The sequence below is a fragment of the Colletotrichum graminicola genome, assembly GCF_000149035.1.
Source record: "Colletotrichum graminicola M1.001 genomic scaffold supercont1.38, whole genome shotgun sequence".
NCBI lineage: Eukaryota > Fungi > Ascomycota > Sordariomycetes > Glomerellales > Glomerellaceae > Colletotrichum > Colletotrichum graminicola.
In genome coordinates, this window is record NW_007361042.1 from 413,880 (window position 1) to 428,156 (window position 14,277).

The 14,277-nt window shown below is 38.6% G+C and overlaps 4 protein-coding genes across 4 annotated transcripts; 1 reads left to right on the forward strand and 3 right to left on the reverse strand.

The window, feature by feature from the left end:
- Positions 1 to 87: 87 nt before the first annotated feature.
- On the reverse strand, positions 88 to 1,525 carry GLRG_08386 (uncharacterized protein; the record flags this gene model as incomplete). The annotated part of the gene is made up of 3 exons (XM_008099071.1): positions 88 to 309; positions 389 to 1,165; positions 1,409 to 1,525. 3 exons carry the CDS (start codon positions 1,523 to 1,525, stop codon positions 88 to 90), a joined length of 1,116 nt encoding a protein of 371 aa, XP_008097262.1.
- A 1,930-nt stretch (positions 1,526 to 3,455) lies between these two features.
- Positions 3,456 to 3,915, forward strand: GLRG_08387 (acyl CoA binding protein; the record flags this gene model as incomplete). The annotated part of the gene is made up of 3 exons (XM_008099072.1): positions 3,456 to 3,552; positions 3,616 to 3,683; positions 3,766 to 3,915. The coding sequence occupies 3 exons, from the start codon at positions 3,456 to 3,458 to the stop codon at positions 3,913 to 3,915; spliced, it is 315 nt and encodes a 104-aa protein (XP_008097263.1).
- A 171-nt stretch (positions 3,916 to 4,086) lies between these two features.
- Positions 4,087 to 5,744, reverse strand: GLRG_08388 (tyrosyl-DNA phosphodiesterase; the record flags this gene model as incomplete). The annotated part of the gene is made up of 3 exons (XM_008099073.1): positions 4,087 to 4,499; positions 4,550 to 5,324; positions 5,379 to 5,744. The coding sequence occupies 3 exons, from the start codon at positions 5,742 to 5,744 to the stop codon at positions 4,087 to 4,089; spliced, it is 1,554 nt and encodes a 517-aa protein (XP_008097264.1).
- Positions 5,745 to 13,001: 7,257 nt separating this feature from the next.
- Positions 13,002 to 13,391, reverse strand: GLRG_08389 (uncharacterized protein; the record flags this gene model as incomplete). Its single annotated transcript, XM_008099074.1, has 3 exons — positions 13,002 to 13,070; positions 13,175 to 13,274; positions 13,327 to 13,391. 3 exons carry the CDS (start codon positions 13,389 to 13,391, stop codon positions 13,002 to 13,004), a joined length of 234 nt encoding a protein of 77 aa, XP_008097265.1.
- Positions 13,392 to 14,277: the final 886 nt, after the last annotated feature.

Consider the following 14,277-nt stretch of genomic DNA (forward strand, 5'->3'; position numbering starts at 1 on the left):
AAGAAAAGAAAAAACGCCTCTACATTGCCTTCCAAACATGACATCACAGTTCTGAAGCACCGATTCCGAGTGCATACATATGTTCCTTCACCAGTAAGTGCCATTGATATACTTTTGAGTCCAGTGGATGCCGAGCGTTTTGCCCTTGACTGTCCAAACGAAGAGGGATGGCACCTTGACCCAGCCGATGCGCCCGGCGCCGCGGTTGCGGCCCGTGGAGCACATGAAGACGTCGACGGGCATGCCCTTGATAGCCAGCTGGTTCTTACCCTTGATGGCCAGCTCGATGTTCTTGACCACGCCGGCGGCCTGTAATAAGCGTTAGTCATGTGTTGCGCGCGGCACCTCCAGCAGCGTATACGCGAAGGAGAGGGGTCTGCAGACGCACCTGCTTGTCCGCGAGGAAGAAACCCGCGCGCGCGGAGGCGACGATGTCCCCGCACGCCCAGACGTTATCAGCGCCCTTGACGCGCAGGCATTCATCCACGCTGACATAGTTGTGCTCGTCGAGCAGGCTGGCATCGAGGTACTCGGTATTCGGGACGAGTCCCATAGTCGGCAGGTACAGATCGGTCGTGATGACCTCGCCGTTCGCGAGCGTCACCTCTGTCCTGCCATCCGGCAGCGGACGCGAGCTTTTCACCCGCGCGTTCTTCTTGACCTGCACGCCGAGACGCACGATCTCGCTCTCTACACCCTTGGCGATGGTGTCGCCTGCCAGGATCTCCTCATGGGCCGACAGCAACACGACCTCCTTGTCCTTGTACTCGAAGCGGATCTCGGCGGCGCACTCGACACCGGTGGGGCCGGCGCCGGCCAGGACGATGTGCTTCGCCGCCTTGACCTTCTCCGCTGTTTCATGCAGTAGGTCGATGGTCTCCTCGTGCGAGTTGGCGCTCTTCCACGGCATGTCCGGGCTCGCGGAGCGAGTGCCGGTGGCGAGGACGAGGTAGTCGTAGGGGAGGGATCGAGGGCCGGACGGGGTGGAGACGAGGGCCGCCTTACGGGGCACGTCTAGGCCCGTGGCCGTGCCGAGTACGAACTCGAAGCTTTCCTTGGGGTAGCGGGCGAAACCGGACTCAATGGGCTGGAAGATCTGCTCGTCTTTGACGATGCCTGGCACGACGGCCCGGACAGAGGCCAGGTTCCAATAGAAATGAGTTGTCTGTCACTTCTGTCAGCCTGTTACACGCGGTATTTTCTGGTTAAGTTCTTCTCTAAACTACCCCCCAGCTCTTGACGTGCTCTATTCTTCGGCCCGCGCGCACATAAAGCGTGGGCCATCTACAACCCTCGTCCTCGCAGCTCCGGCAAAGGCTAGCACAACCATCGAGCCCTGCGAGAGCCATCCGATTTTCCAGTTGTTCCAGAGTCGTGTTATAGCAGTTGAATTGGAGGGGTCGCATACCTTTGAAACCAATATCACTCTGATATCCTCCTCTGTCTGGCGAGTGTACTTGAGCAGTCGATGAGCGACGCCCAGGCCGCCGTATGCCGCCCCGAGAATGACGACCGTCTTGACCATTTTTTATTCTTCGTATTACCGGAGTCCGGTTTCTACGCTGATTGGGTTCGTGGATGGGGACGCGCAGACGATCGCCGCCTGCAGTGATGATGGTATGCGTGTTCGTTCCGGGAATCGGCGTGATGAGTGCTAGCTGATGTAACAGTTTCTCAAGCCGCCAGGTGCATTCAAGGCCAAGATCCGATGCTTCAAGAAAACAGCGAGAAGTCCGGTATTTATTCATACTGTGATCACAGCCTTCTTAGGTCTGAGATGCGTAAAAAGCAAAACGCAAGGATCTGTGGCGCCTCTCTACCACACCATCTAGGTCCGGATACGCGTCCTCTCAAGGTTGCGCTCATGGTCGATGCGGATTCAGAGCATTAGTATTTTCGTACAGGTTTCAGTCTTTCAAGTCCGTGCCGGTCGTGGCACAGCATGTAATTGGCAGGGCAGAGGGTCTGTTCAAGCAAGGCTTCAATGTCCGTCCTTGCGCGGGTTGGCCGTTGATCCTCCGTTGGCCGTCCGGGCTTTCCCCACGCTAAGAAGACAACATGCTGGGCTGTCATTCGACGGCGGAGGGTGCGCGGGAGGGAAGAGACGAAAAACAAGCGTAGAGTCTATGCTCGATACAGAAACTGGACGCAGAAAAAGGGCTAATGAGGGTGTAGGTAAGATTGGCTGTGTTTCCTCGTTGTTTCTATGTGGACTGATGTCCGTTGTTGGTTGGCCTTAACTCCACGGCCAGAAACCTAGCAAGCCGCCATGTGCTTCGATGTAGGAGAACGGCTTTGAGTACCGAGGCCTCCCAATTCGCCCGGACCTGAACAAAGGACGAAAACAAGTCTCTTTGAGCAACCTCCGGGGCGCGCGCGGTAATTGTCTTGATTGGGAGGATGTGACTTGCCGTAGCATCAATGTAGCAATCACGGCGCTCGCATGCGCCAGGCTTGTCAACCACGATGGAGAGAACTGTGCGTCCAAATCAGTCTTTCGGGATAAACAAACCACTTGGCTCTAGCAGAATTAGGACCTCGACATTCCCGGTGCAATAACAACCGCTGTGCTCAGCTAGCAAGGCGCTCTGCTGTACCCTCTTCTCCATCTGTCGGTTTCATGGCATGGTGCACAACGTAGCGGATACACTACAAGGGCTGGCCGTAGAGCAAGACCTCATCATATCTTGCTGGCTGTACAGACAATAACCCGAAATGATGCGGTTGCAGTCAGCGGTCAGATAACGACTCTTGTTTCGTTGTGTTTACGCGTTCGTGTCTGGCGTACCAGTCTGGCATCATTATTGTCGAAATGATGTTGAAGCTGAGCATCCTCTCCTAGATGGACATCGTCCGTATTTGGTGATTCCTGACCAAAGAGTGGGGTGCATTAAGAAATGACGTGTTGAAGCGGCGAACCCGTCAACGAGGAAATGACTCCCTGGGTTGATGAGGCCAGTGACAGGATGTAGGAGGTAGCTGCAACTAAGCCGAGGTAGAGAAGCCACCTGCATCCGCTCTGGCCCTACCCCTCACTGCGCGCGTCGGCCTAAGCTCAGGGAAGTTTAACTGCAGGGCTTGTACTGTGTTTTTCCGACTGTGTTAGTACCATTGTTGTGTACCTGTATGACCTCAGTTGCACCGTGTTCCCGAGCAAGCACAAGCCTGCCAGAATGGAGTTGAGGCACAATCTTCTTTGTCGTTGTGGCGGTGCAGTGTCCCTAATGACAGCATCAGCTGCCCCGCGCATACGATGCAAGCGGGTGTGTGGGACCCAGTTCACCACTTTAACCCCGCCAAAAGGCGGCCAACCCTTTTTCCTCCGCCTTCCCAACAAGTCCCCTCCTGGAATATAAGTTCACAGCTACACACACACTTGCGACTTTAGACAACCCAAGACCCTTCCCCCGCAAAAAAACAACAACCCTCAACGCTCTTCCACGGCACTACACGTCATGTCTGCCCCCCAGAGCGAAGCTTTCAAGCAGGCTGTCATCGACAGCAAGAAGCTTACCGCCAAGCCCAGCAACGACGAGCTCCTTGAGCTCTACGGTGCGTTTGAATCCGCGCACCTCGGCCACAGAACTCAGGAAGCTGACTCTTAATCTTCCACAGGCCTCTATAAGGTCGGCACCGGCGAGGACATCTCCACTGCCGCCAAGCCTGGCATGTTTGACCTCAAGGTAAGGACACGTTCTCTTCAAACGAGCTAACGAGCTCTCGGGGTTTGCACGTGAATGGCGCTAATCTCGATTCGTGCGACAGGGCAAGGCAAAGCAGAGCGCGTGGCAGAAGGTTGTCGACGAAGGCACTACCCCTGAGCAGGCCCAGGAGAAGTACGTCACTCTCGTCAACAGCCTCAAGGAGAAGTACGGCTACGACGCCAACAAAGAGCCCGAGGCTGTTGGCGCCTAAGTCACTGCACCCGCCTACAATGCCACGAGAAATGACACGGTTGATACGGATTAGCAATGGTTAAGGCTATGATGTTTACCGAGCAAGAATCCCGGTTCAATATAATGACACCAGAGCCGCTCTAGCCAACCCGCTCCGTGCCGCGTGCGTAACGATTGCTGGCAATCTAGCCTATTCGACGCCCCAAAATCTTCCCATACTGTCTGGCTCCGTATGGACCATACTCGCCACCCACGGTATCTCGTCTTTGCCATATGACTGAAGCGGAATACTGTAGGGGATTCTTATTCCCACCACTGGATCTCCGTCTCCTGCGTCCTTCTGAGGCATGTCTGACTCGAAGGCTCCGATCATGGTCGCCTTTTCTGCTATTATGGAAGGCCACACCAATACTCCGATCTCCCAAGATGCGATCCTGACCTCTTGAGACGGTCTCGCTGCCTCTCCCCATGCTTGCTTGGAAATATTGGCCGATGTGACGAGGGCCCAGTCTATCGACTTCTCGCCGTAGCGAATGTAGGTCTTGATGTGTGGTGCTGCTCGTTGTCGGCCAGCCTCTCGGATTGTTGCCGTCTCAGGTAAAGCTAAAAGAACGTTAGTAAATCCCTTCCTCCACAACCACATTGCCACCTACGCTCTCCGTCAGGGGCGTCGTTCGCCCAATGGCAGAACATGGACCGCAGGTACTGTAATTGCTTTGCCTGTTGCTGAGACTGGATCTTTGTGTGTATTGAGCCACCAGAGGCGTAACCGTCTAGGCTTCGTCGAATTTCATCCGCGGTGGGGAAAACCACTTTGAATTTCGGTCTGGGGTTGCTTGACGAGTTGTTCTTGGAAACTGCAAGAGAGTCGAAAAGACATTTCTGGGTCCAGCTATCTGAAGATCCCAGAGTGGCGATGGATGATACCTGAACCACGACTTCGGACTTTCCTTCTTGTACAGGGACGCTACGTAAAGCCCTCTTAAGCGCCGGCCAGCCCCAAGCTGTCTGTGAAGTGTCGTGGATGGGATGACGCCCAGGGACGCTAGCGATCAGTTTAGCCCGCACACTTGAAAAGTCATAGTGGCAAATCTGATCGACCAAAGATTTGAGAGTCGGTCTGCGGGCGTTGTAGGCTCTCAAGTAGCCAAGAAGATCATGTTTGAAACGTTCTCCTGTTCCGAAAGGATGGTCGTTTGTTGGAGCATCTTCAACATAATTGTTTGGAAGGAGTGGAAGCATGGGTGATCGCCAGACAGCGTTGGTCATGTTCGTCCAATCCTTGGCTATCATGTTGGCGGTGTGTATGACCACCTGGGCCGAGTCGTCGTGGCGGATCAGGATCATCATTTTCGAATGATGGGTGCCGAACATTTCGGGCATGAACGCGCTATGGAGCTCTACATTTGGGTATGCATCTGCTTCTTCCTGCTACTTTATAAACATTGTAGCCCTTTGGGGTAAAAATCGTCGTCAACTGACCTGGAGAGCCAACCGGTTTGGGTCCTCTCTCTTCCAGAACCCATGAACAACGTGGACCTTGACGAGGTCTCTGGCGTCCGCGTCAAAGTGACTCATGAGGAAATGTATGTCGTGCAGGAAGTTGAATTCCCAGCATTCGGCAATCAGAGGGTCCCCGAGAATGTCCTTGAGCGCAACGGTGTCACGGTTCGCAGCTTCAGGCAAGTCTCGGATGCGCGTGAGTTGGAAAGGTGATCTTATCCGCCGATTTCTCCTGCTGGGAGGGCTGATTGCCCGGCCCAGAGATAGGGGAATATCTGGCTTTGATGCCGTCTCGAAACCTTCGACATCTTGGGCAAGACGCGGTCTCTTCGGGGCCCGTTCCATGTTGGCGGTTACTCGAAAGAAAGATGGCGGGCAAGTTTGTAAGGCTACCTCAGCAGCTGAAAGGCTAATGTCAGCGGTTGCCGGGCACTATCAATAACGCTGTGACGTCGTTGGTGCCTGCTGATGCATTGCGCTTCCACTATGTAACTGGACTGCCGAGTTGGTGGTCTGCTTATTGCTTCGGGTGTTTGTGGGGCATCACCTTCTACTACCTACAGTGGGTAAGCAAAAGTGTAGCTCAATCCCGGAATCGTCCGATCCAGCCCCCCAAAGTCAACTTCTTTAGCTTTATAAAACAATAGTGTTTTATACATAAACGTAAAATTATATAGATTAATATATAAAGAAAGGCTGCTCTATTTATCTATTGTGATGGGGACAGCGGACATGGTCGGCTATTATAGAAGCTAACCTGGAAAAGGGATAGGGTCCTAGGGACAACCTAATACGGTAGATAAAAGGATTTATAGACCTATTTAGAGGGAAGGAATTAGGATCTATTATCCTTAATACTCTAGAACTAGAATATATATATAGTTATTACTATATATCTTATTTATTAAATATATATTATTATATTAAAGACTAATTGTTAAATGTGGCGGAATTACACGTGAATTAACCGGCGAATGCACGGTTGCCCTACGGCAAATCGTTAGGGAATAGACAGTAAATTAGCCCCACTTTCAGGGCAAGTCCACTAATAATATAGCTAGGATTAGCCTAGGATTTCCTAACTAAGGAATAAGGGGATTTCTCTGTTCCTATAGGATTTTACTATAGTGATATAACATATAATAGAATTAATTAAGTAACTATTATAATCCCTACTATTTAATAATTAATAGTCTAAAACGTATGTCTATAATAACTAATATATCTATCTATTAATTAATATTATTATAATAATTAATAAGAATAATAATAATAAGGTAACTATCTTATAATTATATAGTAATTAGCTTATATAGCTTAACGCTATCTAAGTAAAGGTAAAGCGTTATAATCTCTAGGAATATATTAACCTAGAGGTTATAACAGCAGACTAATTAATTCTTAAAATATATCTAAGAAAACTAATAAAGCTACTTATAATATAATATCTATACTTTTTAACTAAGGAGGAGCTTAGTGCTTACTAAGAGGCTACTATAGCTATAGTAACTATAGGGATACCTTATTAAGCCTATATATAGATATATATAGCGTAAAGTAAAGCTATTATATCTATACCTAATAGGACTATATATAAAACTAAATATATAGTAATACTAAATAATCTTAATCCTTATAACTTTATATATCTAAATAGCTATATAAGCTACTATTATAAGGAAGTATATAAGTATACTACTTAGTAAAAAGACGTTAAAGACATAGCTAATATAGTTAAATCTACTATATTTACTAATCTTTAAGAAAAGTGTTATAAATCTACTAATTTACTAGCTAAATAGCTTAATAAGCTTAGCGTAGTAGTAAGAATAACTAAAAAAAAACGTATAAAGTACGCCTATAATAAGTATAGTAAAGTGTTAGTAAAGGCTTAGTAAAAGGCCTTAACTACTAAAAAAGATCTAGCTATATAGCTTAATAAATAGAACTTAGCTTATACTAAATTAGTATAAGTTAACTTACCTAACTATTAATAGCTATTAATCTAATTTAATAATCTTATTACTATATTATAAAGTAGTATACTTAGCGCCTAGCTAGATTTATATATAGTAATAAGTAAAATAATAAGTAATTAGAATAATCTTAACTAGTAGTCTTTTTATAAGATAGCACTAGAGAGGGTTAAAGCCTTTACTAATAACTTACTATATTATAGCTAAGTAGGCTATAGTATATTTAGCCTAACTAAAGGTAATAATAATAATAGCCTAATATATACTAAAGGTATAGTAAAAAAAGGTAAATTTAATAACAAGAGGTATTACTACTAATAAAGTGTAAGTAAAAAGGTAAAGTGCTTTATATACTTTAGTACTTATTTATTATAGCTTTACTACTTTATAAATAAATTATAAAGGCCTAATAATTAGTAAGTAAATATATAACGTTAGTAATAAGTTAATAAGTATATTATAAGTAATCTTAACCTTACTAAATAAGTATAAAGAATTAAGGCTAAGTTATATTAACTATATAGTAAATACTATATAAAGGTAGCTTTTTATACTACTTTATAAGGTAATAAGCTAAGTAATTTAGCCTTACTTAATTTTAGTACTACTAACTATATATTTAACTATATATTATAGTTTATTATATTAGTAGTAGCCCTAATTAGTAACTATATTTAGGCTAGTACTACTTAAGTTATAGTTAAAAATATAGTACTATAGAGATTACTTTAAAAGGCGCTAATAGCTTACTAATAAAGCTTTATATATATAACGTAATATATTATAGTATATTTACTATATTACTTATTTTCTTTATAAGGCTATACTAGTAAGGTATATAATAAGATATAAGCCTAAGTAATAATTACTTAAGATATATAGATTATAGCCTTATAAGCTATATTAAGAAATAAGCTAACTAATTAGTACTTAAATATTATAAGTAATATAGCTATAGCTAAGAAAGTAAAAGCGCTTTTACTATACACTTTACTAATAATTTACTACTAACCCTATAAGTAAAAAATAAATATATAACGTTAATATAGTAATAACTACTTTATAGTAATGTAATAATATAGTATAAGCGTCTTAGCTACCTAGGTGCTAAGGCTTTATAAAGGATTATAAATACTATATATAAAGTACGTCTAACCTAAGCTAACGCTATAATAATATAAGACTATAATTTATATAGTCTTAGTAAAATAAGGCAGTAGATTTACTACTAGCCTTATAAATTTATTATAAATATAGTGCTAGGTAATTACCTAGCACTAGACTTTTATAATCTTAAATAAGGCTATATAAGATACTACTTAGTAATAATAATCTTAGATTAAGTAATAGGCCTTATATAGGATTTCTACTTATATAGCTACTACTAAGATACTATTAACTTAATAATAAGAGGCTTCTTTATAATACTAAAAACTAAATATTTAATTACGCTAAAAGTTATAAAAGCTAACTAAGAAATCCTACGCCTTAAGTAACTTATAAATATACTTTTTAATTATAAAACCTTTATTAAGCTATTAGTAGTAAATACTTAGGCTTAAAATAGTAGCACTAAGTAAATTACTATAATTATTAAACTTAAGGCGTAATATATATAGATTAATATAAAATTACCTAAAGTCCTATAGCCTAAAATTATAACTATAGCTATATACCTTTATAATTAAACACTATTAGTAGCTTAGAAGTAGAAATCCCTATATTAATTATTTTACTTATATTTTATACTTAATAAGCACACTAAGCCTTTACTAATAGTAAAGCTAGATCTTTTATATCTATAAGCCTATAGCTACTAAGCGTATAAATTAATAGTAAATATATAACTATTATAAAACTACTAGTAAAAGCTTACTGCCTATATATAGATTAAATTCCTTATTAGATATATATCTAGTAATTTATATTACGTCTAATATCTAGTATAAAATAAAGTCTTTACTATATATAATATAATATTTAATAAGAAATAAATCATTAATAAATTAATAAATAGATTACTTAATAAGCTCTATAAAGCTAACCTTTTAGTAATTTAATAATAAATTAATAAGCTTATAGTAGCTAGTAATTAATCCTTATTATATAAAGAAGCTAATAAAGAAATAAATAAAGTAATAAAACATACTAATATTACTTTACTAAGCGCTTTATAATTTAGTAACGTACTAGAATATCTATATAAGTAGGTAAAATTTATACTTCTTCTTACTTTACTACTATTACTACTAAGCGCCTTTTTTATAGCCTTTATAGATTTTAATATAAGAGGTAGTAAAATAAGAACTAATAGCTTTAAATTAATTAATCTAATAGCTAATAGCCTATTAATTAATTTATTAATAGCCTATAGCCTATAAGCTAGTAACTTACTTAATTTATTAATAGCTAATAGCTTATAAGCTAGTAACTTACTAGGAACTAATAGTTCTAAAGTAATAAAGATAGTAATCCTTTATACCTTATCTTATCTTTATATAATTAATTTATAAGACGTTACTAAGCGTAAAAAGGTGTTAAATTCCTAAGTAACTATAGCTAGCCTATTAGGTAATCTCTAGCTAGTAGTAACCTTATTTAAAGGCGTTATAAAAAGGTATTATCTTACTATATATATAGGTAGTTAGATTACACTAAGGACTTTATTTAAGGCTACTTTCCTTATAAGGCTTACTTTATAGTAAAAGATTATAGACTATATATAAGGTAGCTTATAGGTAATAATATAGTCTAGTATATTATAAAGTTAACTAATAAGTAAAGATTACTACCTTTAGCTAAAGTGTCCTTAAGGCTACTTAATTAACTATATAACGCTTAATAAGTATAATAATTATAAAGACGTTACTAGTAAATTACTAGTATATAATAAAGAAGTTACTAGACTTTATAGGCTAATAAGTATATATTAGAAGTTACTATACCTTTTACTAATTTATAGATAGTTAAGAAGCTACTTATATAAAAAGTAATTTAAAGACACTAAAAAAGCATATCTATATAGGTATAAAATATTAAAATCTTAAGTAATAGTACTATAAGTAGAAGCTAAAAGGTATTAAATCCTTAGCTACTATTAGGTATATACTTATAAGCTTAATAAATATAGTTAATTAACTAAATTTAAAGTAAGACTTATAGTCTATAGTAACTAATAAGTAAAAGATCTATAAGATACTTATATAGCTATATTAATAAGTATATTATTTAAAATACTTATAGTAATAGCTACTTACTTTAATTTAGAATTACTTTAATATAATATAGTAAATATACTTATTTATACTACTATTAATAAGGTAGTATTTATAAAGATACCTTTAGGCTACTAAATCTCTAGCTAGATCCTCTAGCTACTAAAAGCACTATATAGGCTTTAGTAATTACTACTACTATAGTAAAAGCACCTTAAAAAAGGACTTACTATATAAGGCTTTTACTAGGTGCTTAGTAAGAATTACTATTAGAAAAAGGATTATATTATATTCTTTTTTTATATTAATAACTATATATTAGCCTATTACTATATAAATAAAGTATTAGTAAGTAATAAGATAGTAGCTTTTTAGTAATAATACTACCTTAAAGGTAGAAGCCTATTATAATAGTTCTTTAGCCTTAAAGTAATTTATAACTAAAGTAACTACTATCTCTAGCTCTTATAAGTAGTATACTATAATAAAATAATAAAACTACTACTAATAAATAATAAATATAAATATAATAAATTATTACTTATAGTAATAGCTAAGCTACTACTTAGTAAATATATAGCCTTATTATAAAAGGTTAACTAATATTAAAAAAAGGTAAAAATAATCCTTTATATAGTAGTAATAACTTAGCTAGATATTACCTTTATAGCTAGCTAGCTTACTTACTTTAACTATAATCTAAATCTAGATTACTAAAAAGTAGTAAATTAAGTACTTAGGTATTTTTATTAAATATAGTACTTTTACCTTAAATATAAAGTAACGCTAGGTAGTAAAAATAATATATTAAAGGTTACTTTAGACACCTTATTTACTAATAACTTACTAAACTATTACAGCTTATAAGTATATATACTAAAGCTATTTAGAGGGCTTATCTCTTAGTAAGCTAATAAGTAAAATATAGTAATAATATTAACTACTAAGGCTAAATTACTAGTACTATTATTTACTATAAAAAAGGCGCTTTTTACTAGTAGATTAATTACTACATTAGGTATTTAACTATTAATATAACTAAGAACTAAATTATTACTTAATAAGTAGGTAACTACTAAATAGCTACTAACTATTTATATTAGCTATAATAATACTTAGACTATTAGGCTTATTACTAAAGAGCTTATCTAACTATAGATAAGGCTATAGTATATAGATATTTATAACTACTAGCTATAACAAGAAGTAGTAGTAGATTAAATTACTATTAAATATAAAAAGTCTACTAAATTAATAGCTAATAGATTAATAAAGGCGCTTAGTGCGCTATAATTTACTATATTTATAACTTAATTAAATATAAGTAACTAATATATATGTCTTAAAGTAAATTAATAGTAAGAATTAGCTAATAATAAAGTAAAGCTTTACTACTAAATAGAGGAAGAAAATATATAAGATATTAGAAGATAATTAATAAATAAATAGGCTATATATAAATAATATTTAGTATAAGCTCTATAGTAATTAATTATACTACTAGCGCTAAGGGGGTGTATTAAATATAGCAGAATTATATATAAATTAACTAGTAAATATATAGTTACCTTATAGTAAATTGTTAGGGAATAGGCAGTAAATTAGCCCCACTTTTAGGGTAAGTCCACTAATAATATAGCCAGGATTAGCCTAGGATTTCCTAACTAAGGAATAAGGGGATTTCCCTGTTCCTACAGGATTTTACTATAGATACATAACACATAACAGAATCAATCAAGCAACTATTATAATCCCTACTATTTAACAAGATTGTTGCCGTGCGGTTAGAGCAAAAAGCCGATACCCACCGGAGCAAGTCCTCCGGGATGCTTTGCGCTTTCTTTAGACCAGTCTTTCCTTACACACGCCATTGTACGCTCCTTTCACATCAAACCTTTCACGTCAAAGCTGACGAGGCTGAAAACACGAGAAGATTATATTGCTAGCTTAGCTTACTTAGCTATAGCTTACCTTTGTATATTAGCTGGTCTGCTGCTTGTTGCGGCAACTGTCAAAGTGGGCCAATTGGCCAGAAATGCACGGTCGCTAGTGGGGCAATTGGCCGCAAATGCACCAGTCATTTCCCGGATGAATTTCTCCACCCAAATCAAGGGAAAATAATGATCCGTGCATTTGCCCCTTACCAAAGGGCCGATCGGCGATGGCCGCGTAACATAGTGGTAGATACACACACAACAGAGCAATCAATCAATACAGGGTATCGCTGCCAATTACGCGCTTCAACAGGAACACGTTAGAAACGCTCTTATTATTTTACTGCCCTTCTTCCTCACCTCACAAATCTCTTTGTATAATAAAACCCAGTGATTAAAAGTCTCCCTATTTGCGGATTTCACGGCGTACCACTATGATACATTTTAACTCTAACCTTCGTGGCTTCTACCCCTTTCCTAAATAATGGCTTCTACCTTCTGGATCTGACGCATTTTGGTGGCCTTGTGAATGCGTTCTTGGAGAAGCTATAGCCAACGCTATGCTAGCGTTTAGCTATAGCAGGCTCCGCTACACTAAAGGAGGCTCTCAGTATTTTACAAAACCATATAGTGACTATTGCTGAACTTACTGAAGTAAGGAATGCAGAGGCGTCGCTCGTGCTACAGTATTCGCCTTTCATGTTGCCCTTAGCCGCTTTACAAGCGCGTTCAGTTCCTGCCTTAGTGCAACTAGTGTGGGGGTAAGCATTCATAGTAATTTCAATGTAATAGGCAGACTTACATGCAATCATCGGCAATTGATGTCACAAAGAGCAAAGCCATAGTAGAAATAGTGTAGAGTCTCATGATGGGCATAAATAGAATGATAATATGACCCTAAGGTAAGAAAATTGTAGGCAGGATGGTATGGCGATAGGTTTCTGGTTTAAATTATCTAGGTCCATGGTGGTGCTCGGTCTGTCTTTATATACTTAACTCTAGTGTGAAGCTCTACGCTTTTTTTATACTGTTAGAGTTTATAGTATATCTTTGATTAAATTAATAGAGAGAGAGTAAGAAAAACATTACAGCCGGCATTCCCGAGCCAATCTAAAAGTACAGTAGTATTAATTAGGCTAAAGTTACTTATATACATATAGTAAAAGTTCAGATAGTAAATTTTAAAACAGGAAATATAGTAATATATTACTAAGTATAATATAAACGTGTGTTTGTTTGTTTAATTTTATAGGAAATGAAATCGGTAGTACCGTAAATTGATTTTCTTATATACTAAAAATAATCTATATAAGATATAAGACTATTAAAAAACACCTAACCTCTCCCTTCTTCTATATATACTATTTTTCCTTTATATACTCGATCTTCTTCTCCATTTCTCTCTGTATTCGACTTTACACTCACAACGTATGTCATTCGAGGTAACTTGCACTTTACCAGTATCAACTTTCTTAACTATTCTTTAAACTATCCCCTGCCAATCGACACGATGAATCCTAAATTATTTATCACTTTCGCCTTTATCAGCGCTACTATTGGTGCTGCTGTTCCTTCGGCTGATGAATCGGCTACCTCTCATTTAGAGCGTCGCGACTACGCCAGCTGTTACGCCACATGCTTGGCGTCTATGATTACTCGATACAACCCTTTGCAGTTACCTGGATACTGTCACAATTTGTGCAAGAGGCTTTAAATTCAAGTAAAGTTGCCAATAGGAAACCATACAAATCTT